Source organism: Bubalus bubalis, chromosome 20 (genome assembly GCF_019923935.1).
Source record: "Bubalus bubalis isolate 160015118507 breed Murrah chromosome 20, NDDB_SH_1, whole genome shotgun sequence".
Lineage (NCBI taxonomy): Eukaryota > Metazoa > Chordata > Mammalia > Artiodactyla > Bovidae > Bubalus > Bubalus bubalis.
Genome location: NC_059176.1, coordinates 35,117,810 through 35,130,570, shown reverse-complemented (window position 1 = coordinate 35,130,570; position 12,761 = coordinate 35,117,810). Strand labels below are relative to the sequence as shown.

Here is a 12,761-nt window from a genome sequence, read left to right as displayed (position 1 = left end):
TTAAGCAGAAAACAAGAAAGATTCTCTTCTGGAGCTTCCCCTACCCACCACCTCCCCCACACACACCCCCATCCCTCAGTCTCAAAATCTCCTCTGATTGGGCCAGCTTGGATTACAAAACCATTCTTGAACCAATCACATGGCTAGACGATTTAGGAATGACCGGCCAGCCCTGAGTCATATAGTTTATTTGGAGTCAGGGGAAGAGCCTTATATAAGGCTAAGGTCTGAGGTTGGAGGACAAGGTATTTCTTAAAAGGAAATTAGGGTGCTGCCATCAAAAGAGAAAGTATATTTGGGGCAGCCATAAACATGCTACAGCAACTTGTTCAAATATTTTAAAAACACTGCATAGGCCAAATAAAACAGGTTTGCTGGCTGAAGGTGGCTTGTCAACCTCCAGTTCCAATCCTCCTTTCCCGTTTCCTAGGTGATCTTATCCAAGCTCAGGCCTTCATCTACCATCTCTATACCCCAAATACCACATTTTTATCTCTGACTCACAAATTCAACTGCCTACTCAACATCTTCACTTGGATGCCTCAAACTCATCTCAAATTCAGTTTGCCCAAAATGAAATTAATACCCTTCTCAGCCCCTACTCCCCTCCCATCCAAAATTGACCTTACTCAGAGTTCTTATTTGGGGTAGGGGTCGGAGGAGAAAGGAAAGGGAGGCAAGATCACTATGACTGAAGTACTGTTTGAAAGAAAAAACACAGTCTTTCAGGGAGCTGAACTGTAAGTCAACTGAAATTCTTCTGTCATTTCAAATATTTAAGAAAGACATTTGATATCGTTAATTCATCTAAATTTTCATTTTCCATCTCTTTTCAATTTATTTTTAAAACAGATAGAAATAAAGTATCATCAGAAATACCAAAAGTAGGGACTTCACTAGTGGTCCAGTGGTTAAGAATCCACCCACCAATGCAAAGGACACGGGTTCAATCCCTGGTCCGAGAAGATCCCACATGCTAAGAAGCAACTAAGTCCATGCACCACAGCCACTCAAGTCTGCACACCTAGAGCCTGGGAGCTGCAACAAGAGAAGCCACTGCCCTGAGGAGCCCGTGCACTACAAGGAAGAGAAGACCCACGCAACGGAACTACAGAAAACCTGTGCAGCAGTGAAGACCCAGCACACCCAAAAATAAATATTCATCAATAAATCTTAAAGAAAAAAGGGGGGAAAGACTGTCCAGGGAACTTGGACAGTGCTTTTGTTTGCCTATGTGTTGGCACAGCTGTAGTTTTCTAGCAAACATATCTGAGTCAACCTGACAACTGAAGAGGTTGCTAAGGCAAATTATGACCAAATTTCATGAAACATAAGAAATCACTGATTATGAGATGCATCATCATTTCACAGATCACTATCAGTCGTGTCCAACTCTTTGCAACCCCATGGACTATACAGTCCATGGAATTCTCCAGGCCAGCATACTGGAGTGAGTAGCTATCCCCTTTGTCAGGGAATCTTTCCAACCCAGGGATCAAACCCAGGTCTCCCACATGGCAGGCGGATTCTTTACCCGCTCAGCCACCAGGGAAGCCCGATATTAAGCAAAAACGCCAAAATTAAACCATAATCTATAATACACTGTAAAATACATTTTGTTTTCAGATAAAAATGTATGTCTTAGAATCTTTGAAAAACATTATCATAAGCCTCACTTTTCAGATAAGGGGTTCAGACACGTGACCAAAGCTGTAATTAATAAGATGAAGACTGGACTTGAACCCACAGGGATCAGTTTCCTAATTTTTCTTTCCCCAAGTCTAGTCCCTGGATCTGAATAACTTCGACAATTTCTTCTGCGGCCCCCAAAGCTTTTCAGATACAAAGGTGGTAAAAGAAATCAGAACTGAATCAACTCAATAAATACTTTAAAATTGATATGGACTCCAAGACTAATTTGGGCTTCCCTTATGGCTCAGCTGGTGAAGAATCCATCTGCAATGCAGGAGAACTGGGTTCCATCCCAGGGTGGGAAAGGCTACCCACTCCAGTATTCTGTCCTACAGAATTCCATGGAGTGTATAGGCTATGGGGTCACAAAGAGTCAGACACGACTGAGCGACTTTCACTTTCACTAAGACTAATTTAGACCTTGACCATTTCCGTAACTCCTAGACAGCCTAGGAAATACTGCTAGCATAAATAGCGATGCATACAAGGTATGTTAAGAAAAAGATTAGATCATTAATCTCACTGCTAACTCAGTAGGGTAAATTCACAGTTGACAATTTTAAGTATGAATCACAAGATGGTTTTCACTTGTGAGGTGATGTTACTGGGCATCTAGTCAAGGTACAACTTTCACTCCTTTATAATAAAATATGCCTATGTAATGATTTTGTTTGTTTCCTTGTTTCAAAAATAACCATTTGGATATGTGCCATGTTATACCTAATTACTGCAAAGCAAACGCGTAAGCCTAATAGTTCCAATCAGTCTGTGCAAGAAGCCTTTTGATTTCAAGACCTAGCAACCTTTAAAAAGGAAAAGTGCTACAAAAAGCCAAGAAATTTGGTGTGAGATGTAAATAAGACAGAATATTAATTCTTGACAGTTTTGTAGTTTCAATTTAACTGTTCTGCATTCACCTTCCCCACGGCACCCAGTGCTGTGTCGTAAAGACAGAAACTGCCTAATAATTACACATGACAGGACACACAACAAGTAAAATGACAGTCCCTCTGATTTCACAAATGTTCCTTCTTTCCAGGACTGTGTTTGCTCTGGAGGAGAAAGGGTTTAGCAAATTTTTGGTGGTGCCTATTGTAAGCTTTGTGCCAAAGGCACATCAAATTTAATTCTGGAACTCCTCAAGGAGCTGACAGTCTCATCAAGTACCAATATAAAAGATATGTGGGTGGCAGATTACCTTTAAGTATGCTCAGTAACTGGACAGTATATTAAATATTTTAATATCATGTTTAATCAGGAACAAATACAGAATTAGGAGAGCTGGTATAGTTGGTTGCTGGATATGACCTAGGGCAAAAGTCACTTCTTGAAATGTTTCCTTAGTTATTACCTACGCATCCCCCAAGGCTACTACAAAAGAAATTAAGGCTGGGGAAAGTCTTCTGCAAATCCTAAAGTACTCTACTGCACAATGTAATTATTATAGGACTATTGCCCAGAATATTTCAACAACTTCCTTTGGGGGTCCCTTAAGATAATGTCAGAGGGCTCTAACTAAAATGCAAATCCAATCATTCATTCTCAGGTTTAAAGAATCTTTACAGCCAAAAGATAAATTCTTAACTGTCTAGCTTGGTAGATAAGGCTTTTCCAGAACTGACTCCTCTGCAGCCCCATCTCTGACTTTACTTTCCAAGTGAGTGAAAGTCTCTCAGTTGTGTCCAACTCTTAGCGACCCCATGGACTATACAGTCCATGGAGTTCTCCAGGCCAGAATACTGGACAGGGTAGCCTTTCCCTTCTACAGGGGATTTTCCCAACCCAGAGATAGAACCCAGGTCTCCCGCATTGCAGGCAGATTCCTTACCGTCTGAGCCACGAGGGAAGCCCAAGAATACTGGAGTGGGTAGCCTATCCCTTCTCCACTGGATCATCCTGACCCAGGAATAGAAATCGGGTCTCTTGCATTGCAAGCAGATTCTTTACCAACTGAGCTATCAGGGAAGCCCAAAGACCACAGCAAATATATAACTGCTCCCTGATCACATTCTATTCCATATTTCTTTATCTTTGCAATTTTGGTGAAGTTACTGGCTGTGATTATCCTACCATAGCCAGGAACTCACAGACTGGCTAGTATAGCACTTTCTACATGATCATGAGTCTGAGCTCCTCTTTCCAATGATTATTCAAAGGAGAATCCCTGAATATTCATTGGAAGGACTGATGCTAAAGCTAAAGCTCCAATACTTTGGCCATCTGATGCAAAGAGCCATCTCACTGGAAAAGACCCTGATGCTGGGAAAGATTGAGAGCAGGAGAAGAAGGGAGAGACAGAGGTGAGATAGTTAGATAGCATCACCAACTCAACAGACATGAATTTGAGCAAACTCTGGGAGATAGTGGAGGACAGAGGAGCCTGGCGTGCTACAGTCCAAGGGGTCACAAAGAGTTACACATGACTTAGCAACTGAACAACAACTGAGCTTCTTCAGGGCAAAGAGAGCCAATACTTTATTCTTCCCCATTCTTAGCACAGAGTCCAACCCATAGCAACTCAGTAAATGCTGCTTGAATGACAGGCAAGGAAGATCCTCATTTGAATATCACATAAAGATAGTGACAATGGGAGAATATCAGGGGAAGGTTGTCAACTAAAAAAAAAAAAGGCTGATAAAATATTATGAAAGAAAGTGAAAGTATTAGTCGCTCAGTCGTGTTCAAATCTTTGCAAGCCCATGGACTATAGCCTGCCAGGCTCCTCTATCCATGCAAGAATACTCCTCTCCAGGCAAGAATACTGGAGTGGGTTGCCATTCCCTTCTCCAGCTAATCTTCCTGACCCAGGAATCGAACCTGGGTCTCTTGCACTGCAGGCAGATTCTTTACTGTCTGAGCCACCAGGGAAGCCCTGATAAAAATATTATAGGTCCTCATCTCTTATCCAAATCCATAGGGCTAAAAGTATTTTGGAATGCAAAAATTCTGGCATTTTAGAAATGTAGTATGTACTTTATGCTCTCTGAAGAGTGGAGGTCAGTACTTCATACTCAAGAACAATAATACTTCCACACTAAAACTTACAAATAACGACACTAAAGGAGATAAGTGAAGAATATAAATAGAATCTTGCTCAAGGGAGGTCTTGCCACCCAATGGGTTATGAGAGCTTTAAGAGCATTTTGGATTTTGGAATTAGAAAGGATGGGGGAATCCATATCACCTGGTGTATGTACATGGCGCCTTCATGTCCATTTCTCGTTTGCTCAGAAATTCACTACAGCAGGGCTGACCTATATTAGGCAACAAGTAAAAGTGGCCACATACCCAAACAGCAACAGATAGGCTGTAAAATGTTCTAGAAAAAGTAGTTCAGAGGCACATGCAGAGTCTTCATCACTGGTAACTGTATTAGCTTCTAAGAATATTAAGGGGGAAAAATAGTAATAATTGTTGGATCCAGCACTGAAAGACAGGTGAGAAAAGCAGCAGTAAGCAGAGTAGGAAACGAATGTACGAACGATTGTGTAAGCGCTATTAGAAACTCCTACCACTGATTCCTAAATGTATTTCCAATTGTGGTGGCAGAAATATACATAGACAATGACCTTCAAAAGCCAAAATCAAGCAGCCCAGACCAACACACCTTGCTTCCGTACCAAAATAGAAACAGCAATGCATACCCCCTGCTCTCCAGAAATGCAGGAAAGAACAGAATTGCGTTTTTTGCCCATAATATAGATATATACATGTATTATTTTTTAAACAACTAGAAAGAATCCCATGAATGCCCTGCATGAAAAATTTGTTTTAGAAGCAAGTGCTTTCCTAATAAACTGATAGGTGCTTTCCTTTCTAAAAAGAAGTACTAAATAAGTAGGAAGAGAAAAGAAATTACATAATCCCATTCCCAGTGAATCCTAAGACCTGGACACACATTTTGTGGTTACTAATAAGAATCTAAATTTCTTATTCAGGGAGTGGGAGAACATTTCTAACAGGCACCTCAATTCTATCACACACCAAAGGCCAATGGTAACAGCAGGAGCTACCATCTACCCTACCGAGCCCTCACTACAGACAAGGCAGGGTGTTGAGCCCTTTGAAAGCCCTTTTTGAAAGTCTCAATTGATCCTCACATTAATAACAGAACCTACCTTGTAGGATTTTACACATAAGAAAGCGGATCTTTCAATAAAGATCCCAGAGCTTTCAAGAAGGAAAGTCAAATGACTGCAATGTCAGCCCTTGCAAATTACTTGGTTTCTACTCTGAAAAATAAATGGCACAGCTCATTCTCCATAGCACATATTTCTATCCTCTGCTATAGATACATCTTTTCAGTAGCTATGTAGCATAAACAACTCTCTTGTCCTTACCTGAAGTTTTTCCCATGTATCCTACCTAAAAATGTATTCTTTCTCCCTTTTCAAGAGTTCTCTTCAAATGTGCTCCATCCACCCATCCACCCATCCTCTTCTGGGTACCTATCATATACCAGGCAACATGTTAAAGATACAAGATGTACAAGCCACAGGCCTATCCCTCAAATGTTCAGTCTATACATGCAAGCAAATAATCACACTTGAACACACTAAGTTATATATGGCAGAGGAGTACAAGACCAACTCTGCCTCAGAGTACAAGTTTAATGGTCACAGAAGATGTCAAAGAGGTGGCTAGAATCTGAAGAATGACTGCAAGAGAAGGACACTTTAAGGACAGAAGAATGGAAATGAATGATGCTACCATGGTACTTCATGCCATCCAAAATAGTATCAAATGACAACCAAGAGAGAAAGCTGGGAAAGGATGAAGGTGGCCAATAGAGAAGCAAAGCTCAACATGCCTCAGCACAAAGACCAGTCTTCTGTGCCTGTCTGAGCTCAGCACCCAAGGCAGCACCCCACTCCACAGATGGGGGAAAAGGGGGACAGTTCAGTTCAGTTGCATCCAACTCTTTGCGACCCCATGGACTGCATCACACCAGGCCTCCCTGTCCATCACCAACTCCAAAAGTCCACCCAAACCCATGTCCATTGAGTCAGTGATGCCATCCAACCATCTCATCCTCTGTCGTCCCCTTTCTCCTCCTGCCCTCAATCTTTCCCAGCATCAGGGTCTTTTCAAATGAGTCAGCTCTTTGTATCAGGTGGCCAAAGTATTGGAGTTTCAGATTCAACATCAGTCCTTCTAATGAACACCCAGGACTGATCTCCTTTAGGATGGACTGGTTGGATCTCCTTGCAGTCCAAGGGACTCTCAAGAATATTCTCCAACACCACAGTTCAAAAGCATCAATTCTTCAGCACTCAGCTTTCTTTATAGTCCAACTCTACATCCATACATGACCACTGGAAAAACTATAGCCTTGACTAGATGGACCTTTGTTGGCAAAGTAATGTCTTTGCTTTTGAATATGCTGTCTAGGTTGGTCATAACTTTCCTTCCAAGGAGTAAGTGTCTTTTAATTTCATGCTGCAATCACCATCGACAGTGATTTTGGAGCCCCAAAAAAGAAAGTCAGCCATTGTTTCCACTGTTTCCCCATCTATTTGCCATGAAGGGATGAGACCGGATGCCATGATCTTAGTTTTCTGAATGTTGAGCTTTAAGCCAACTTTTTCACTCTCCTCTTTCACTTTCATCAAGAGGCTCTTTAGATCTTCTTCACTTTCTGCCATAAGGGTGGTGTCATCTGCATATCTGAGGTTATTGATATTTCTGCCAGCAATCTTGATTCCAGCTTGTGCTTCTTCCAGCCCAGCATTTCTCATGATGTACTCTGCATATAAGTTAAATAAGCAGGGTGACAATATACAGCCTTGACCTACTCCTTTCCCTATTTGGAACCAGTCTGTTGTTCCATTTCATGGGGCAGCCAAATGGGCAAAGGAAGCCAAGGTACTCGTCAACTCACTACGGGAGCCTGGTTCAACATGCTTTCCAGCTCTCCTTTTAGCACACTTACTCCATAAGCCCTGTGGATTCTAAATACTAGTGTCTTGCTCTTTTTTGAAGCCAATATCTGCCAGTTAATCATGACTCTTTGAGACACTGAGTTGAGAATAGGATGCTGTTGCATCAAAGGTTCTTCAACTGGATAGGGTCATCTCTAAAGGCAGCACAGAAAAGAAGAAATGCTCACTGAGTTGGTCAGGAGAAGAGACAACTGATGTTCAACAGACAGCTTTTAAAGGGAAATAGAGAGATCACAGATCACCAGTTACAGACAGCATCAATATACCAGGGCACACGAAGACAGACAGACCTGGTCAGTTCTTTATCCATTCGTCCTGAACCTTTAAAGCAGTAATCCCCATACTCTCTGAAACTGCTTATCTGATTCAGGGACTCCAGTCTCTTCTTTAAAAGAAAAAAACAAAACTCTGTTGATATATGATGTGTTTTTTATTTTTAATTGAAGTGGATCTAAATCAACTGTTACTGAGAATTTCCTGACACCCTATAAGATAATTAGACACATCCTGATTTCCTGCACAAACCCAGAGTGAAAAATCGTGAGTCCAAGGGTTCATCCCTCACAAAGACCAAGATGTAGAGAAAGGACTGTGCGTTTCAACACAGATACAATCTCCTCCAAGTGGACAGACATAAAATACTGGTACACTTCAAAATTATTTACTCATACATATAAATAATACTGTCAAATTCAATAAATATTATTTATAGAGCTATAAATCATTATATTAATTTTAGAACAAGACAAAGTCATGGCTTGGTTTTCTCTTTGTACTGGACCATTTTAAAGCTGTGGTTACGATAAAGCCAAGGAAATACAACTACTAGGTAAGAACGACCTTAAACTGACTGCTAGATTTTAAAACAAAGCCTCTTTGAAATAGTTTACAGTTCTAGAAAATCATAATAAGCTGAGGAACAAAAGACAGAAATTAAGAGTCCTTGGTTTACTACTGATTCATGGTAGAACTGTATGGCCTCAATGCCCTCATCTCTAATATAAGAGAATTTAAAAAGCCACGGGTGTTTACCCAAGTGAGCTCCTTATTACCAAATCAAGAGGCTTATTAAATCAAAACAGAAAAACTTCGATGAAAACATTTTAGGATAAAAAGAACATTAGACACTTGCAACTGTAAGATAACACAGGTGAGAAACGTTTACTGTCGCTCTGCCGGAGACTGTGACCTACATCCTAGAAACACATCCAGGAACTAGTCATTTAGTTACACCCACTCAGAAAACAAAAGACGTGGCGAACCTTTTTACCCCTCCCATCACAATGTATAACTTGTGTTTACTCAGCACACTGTAAAATTCAAAACACAAAGCACTACTTGTAAGTTCCTTTCTCTTGGCAGGAGGTAAATAAGAAGTTCAGACGTCCCTCAGCCAAGTCCAAAATCTGAGGTGTTCAACCTGCACGCGTGCATGGGGTCACATAATCTGCTGGGGAAAGAGGTAAAGAGGCTGCATCAGGTATTCAGTCACCGAGGGACGGCAGCAACACCTGCTCTTCACACCTGCTCTAGAATACTCTACAGGAATTAAATGTGATAGGAAAATGAGTAGCTTACCAGTGCAGGTTTCCATTAAAAATTTCTTTTGCAGATGCCTCATTTTATCCAGGGAAATCTGGGTGACTATAAATGAAAGCAAATTGTAATTTGTTTAGGAAATGGTTTTGGCTATCGAATTACCCACAGCCCAGGGCTTTGCCCTGAAAACCAAGGCTGTGCAGAATCTAAGGTGCTAGAAAGAAAGAAACCATCAAACAGAGAAAACCATTCTACTGTGCGGTCTCAAGAGAAGTCCAGAGACTTCTTTGCTACCGCTTCGAGACAAGAAAACAGGTTGCAGCTTCTATGTTCAATATACTCAACTTTTAGACAACTTTCACAAGCTCAGTGGAACAGGGGATGGCTTGTTGAGGTCCATAAGCCAAGAAGGACGAGAACAAGCTTCTGGGATGGCTAAGCATATTATCATGTCTCTTCCAGGCCCTTCACATCTCAGGGCTGGCTGGGTGCCCCAGGGTCTATCAGAAAGCAATCCTCCCCAGGGCACTCTTTTCAGGAATCATTTCTGAAGCTCTATATTACACACCAAAGCCATTATCCCACTCTAATTCAGATAAAACTAATGAGTGAATTTTAAGATCGAGAATAAATGAATATTAAAGGATTCAGCAATATTCTGCCTCTTCTGGTCAGATCTTCTCTAAGTGTCCATTTGGAGAAAGATTTCCCACATAGAATAAGGTTTCCCACAGTGACATCATTCATGAACATGTCTTAGACGATTTCCTGGGTGGCTGCTTGCAAGCCACGAGGGAAGAACAGAATAAAGCCCTGGAAGGCCCTCAGCTGCTCCTCTGAACAGCAGGGCCCCAAGAATCATGTTTGGAAACACAGTTGCCCTGAAGCCTAACTCTTGAGTTCTCCCTTCCCTTCCCAACCCCCAACGGGCAGAGGACCCACCCAGATCCTAGAGTCTACAACCTGATCAGGTGGAAACCAGAGCTTCGCCATCAGCGCAGTGTTCTGGCTGCATCAATTTTGTGCCTTTATTAGATACAGCCAGTTTTCCAATATGGCCTTTCCAATTTATAGTTCCATCTGGTGTGATAGTTCCATCGCTCCACATTCTTGCCAATGCTTAGTTTGATAAGTCATATTATTCTTAGCTCTTCTGATGTTGTATAGAGGTCTCTCATGGTTTTAATCTGCAGTTCTCTCATCACTGTAGGAAGCTTAGTGTCTTTGCCTATGTATTTGGCATTTGGATACCCTCTTCTGTGAAGTGCCTGTTCAAATCTGGAGGGGATCTCCAGAAATTATGTCTGAGAACCTAAAAATCTGATCTCATTGACAGGTAATTTCCATCAGTATAGATTTCAAGGATTGTTCATAGATGAACCACACAATTGAAAAATAGGCAAGAGATCGGAACTAAAGGGAAACATATTTTCATCAAATGACCCAGGAATTACATATACACCCACATACACAAATACTAGAAATGCATACATATGTGCCTCACCAAAAACATATACACATGGGGATTTCCCTGGTGGTTCAGTGGTTAAGACTTTGCCTTTGCCTTCCAACGCAAGGGGTGTGGGTTCAATCCCTAGTTGGGGAGCTAAGACCCCACATGCCTCGTGGCCAAAAAACCAAAACATAAAACAGAAACAATATTATGACAAATTCAATGAAGACTTTAAAAATGGTCCACATAAAAAAAAATCTTAAAAAAATATATATACACATACGAATATTCACAGCAGCATTATTCATAATAGCCAAGAACAGGAAACAACTCAAATGTCCATAATCAGTAGTTGCGGTATGTTTACATCAATACAGTGGAAAATAATCCAGCTACTGCTGCCTGCACAATATGGACGAATCTTACAATGTTGAGGGAAAGAAGTTAGGCATAAAAGAACACAAAAGATGAATATATTTACATAAAACCCCAAAATAGGCAGAGGTGATCTATAGCCTAAAAAGCCAGGACAGCACCACCATGGTGAAGGAAGTTACATGAGGGGGCAGGCCTAAGCAAAGTTTCCACGGTGCTGGTGGCTCTTCCTTTCTCGATCTTTGTTAAGAATAAACGGGTGTGTTTGTGGAATAGAAATTCACTATACCACACCCATGGAATCTGGGCTTCTTTCTGTAAGTTAAACTTAACCCATTTTCTTTAAAAAGCAAACCCACCTGGATGCCTCCTCCTATGCAAAACCCAACAGGGCAAACTGATTTAGTTACCTTGTGGTATAAATTTATCTAAGAGTCAGGTCAGATAAGAACAAGAGACACCAGGCCACGCTCCCTCACCGTGCCTGCTCCCAGCTCTGTCACTTGGAGCCTGTGGTTCTGAGGGAGTTTGACTCCCTGGGTCTCATGACTCATTGATAAAAACAGCTGGGAAATTATGAGACTCCAATGAGATATAATGAGAGCAATTTGTATTCATACGAGTGGTATCCCAACATTGGTTCCCAGGACTGTTGGCGCATACCATAGCAGACACAGTTAGAAAGCAGGGAGAACCTGGGGAGACTCAGGGAGACTTTGAGGAGCTGTGGGGAGGGTTACTTTCCAGAGTTTGAGGGGCCAGTAGCATGGGTTCTTTGTGAATTTTCGTATCAACTCAAACAGGTGTTACTGTACTCTTCTCACTACTGGATCACTAGAGTTGCTCCATAATAAGCTTTCTGTTATCAGAGACACTTTTCGGTCACGTTTGGAAATGATACACACACTTCCCTCTGGAAGCATCAAATCTCCTTCACTCCCAGTTACGCTCTCATTCTGTCTTAAGCTTCTGCCTTCATGAGACTTACACTTTTGGTGGGTCTCTCTCTCTGTCTTCGGTCTCCTCTGAGTCCCAGGTTAGGAATTAGGCCTGTTTCAGGCAAGACTGGAGAAGGAAATGGCGGCCCACTCCAGTGTTCTTGTCTGAGAATCCCATGGTCAGAGAAGCCTAGCGAGCTACAGTCCATGGGGTCACAAACGGTCGGACAGGACTGAGCACAGCACAGCAGCAGGCAGGACAGTGCTTGGAATAGCAGGCGTGGCCTCTCACAGACTCGGGGCTCCTTTAGAGCCTTGGGCCAAGGACCAGCGGCATCAACACTCCTAGAAGCCTGTGAGAAAATTCCAGGCCCCACCTCGGTCCCAGTGAATCAGAATCTGTGCCTTAACAGGTGATTCACATGCATGTAAAGGTGTGAGAGGCACTGACCTCACCTGACAAACTGAGAGGCCCGAGACTGGAGGTCACAGCCTCGCCCAGGTAAAGGGGGTTCATTCTGACAACCCCTGTGTGAATGGCCTCCCCCAGGGCTGGGCCCATACCAGTGGGCCGTGGTGCTGTACCTGCTATTCTATTTTCCAAATTCAGGGTTGCATTTTCCTGGAACTCAGGAGTGGGCAGGAAGGGGCAGAGGACAAAGGAGGTGGGGGAGAAGGGGAGATGGAAAGAAGGTGTGTCTGCCCTCATTTCTCTGCAGTGCTCAGGAAAGCCATTGGAAGGCAAAGACAGGTAACTTGGAGCAGTGAGTAGTGAGGAGAGGGGCGTCTCCTGAAGCTTAGCTGCTTGTCTGGTTCACTTCC

At 42.3% G+C, this 12,761-nt stretch overlaps 1 protein-coding gene across 9 annotated transcripts in view; it reads right to left on the bottom strand.

Moving 5' to 3' along the window:
• Positions 1-12,761, bottom strand: part of STXBP6 (syntaxin binding protein 6) — a 266,854-nt gene that overhangs the window by 242,024 nt on the left and 12,069 nt on the right. For 2 of the 9 annotated variants that reach the window (XM_044933076.2, XM_044933083.1), the window contains exon 2: positions 9,213-9,278. The exons of 4 other annotated variants lie outside the window; for them this stretch is intronic. In XM_044933076.2, the coding sequence (XP_044789011.1) occupies positions 9,213-9,255 (43 nt within the window). In that variant the 5' untranslated portion in view covers positions 9,256-9,278. Of the gene's footprint in view, positions 1-9,212; positions 9,279-12,761 lie in introns of those variants that run through there. 3 more of the 9 variants (XR_006547055.2, XR_006547056.2, XM_044933079.2) reach the window with 2 other exon arrangements.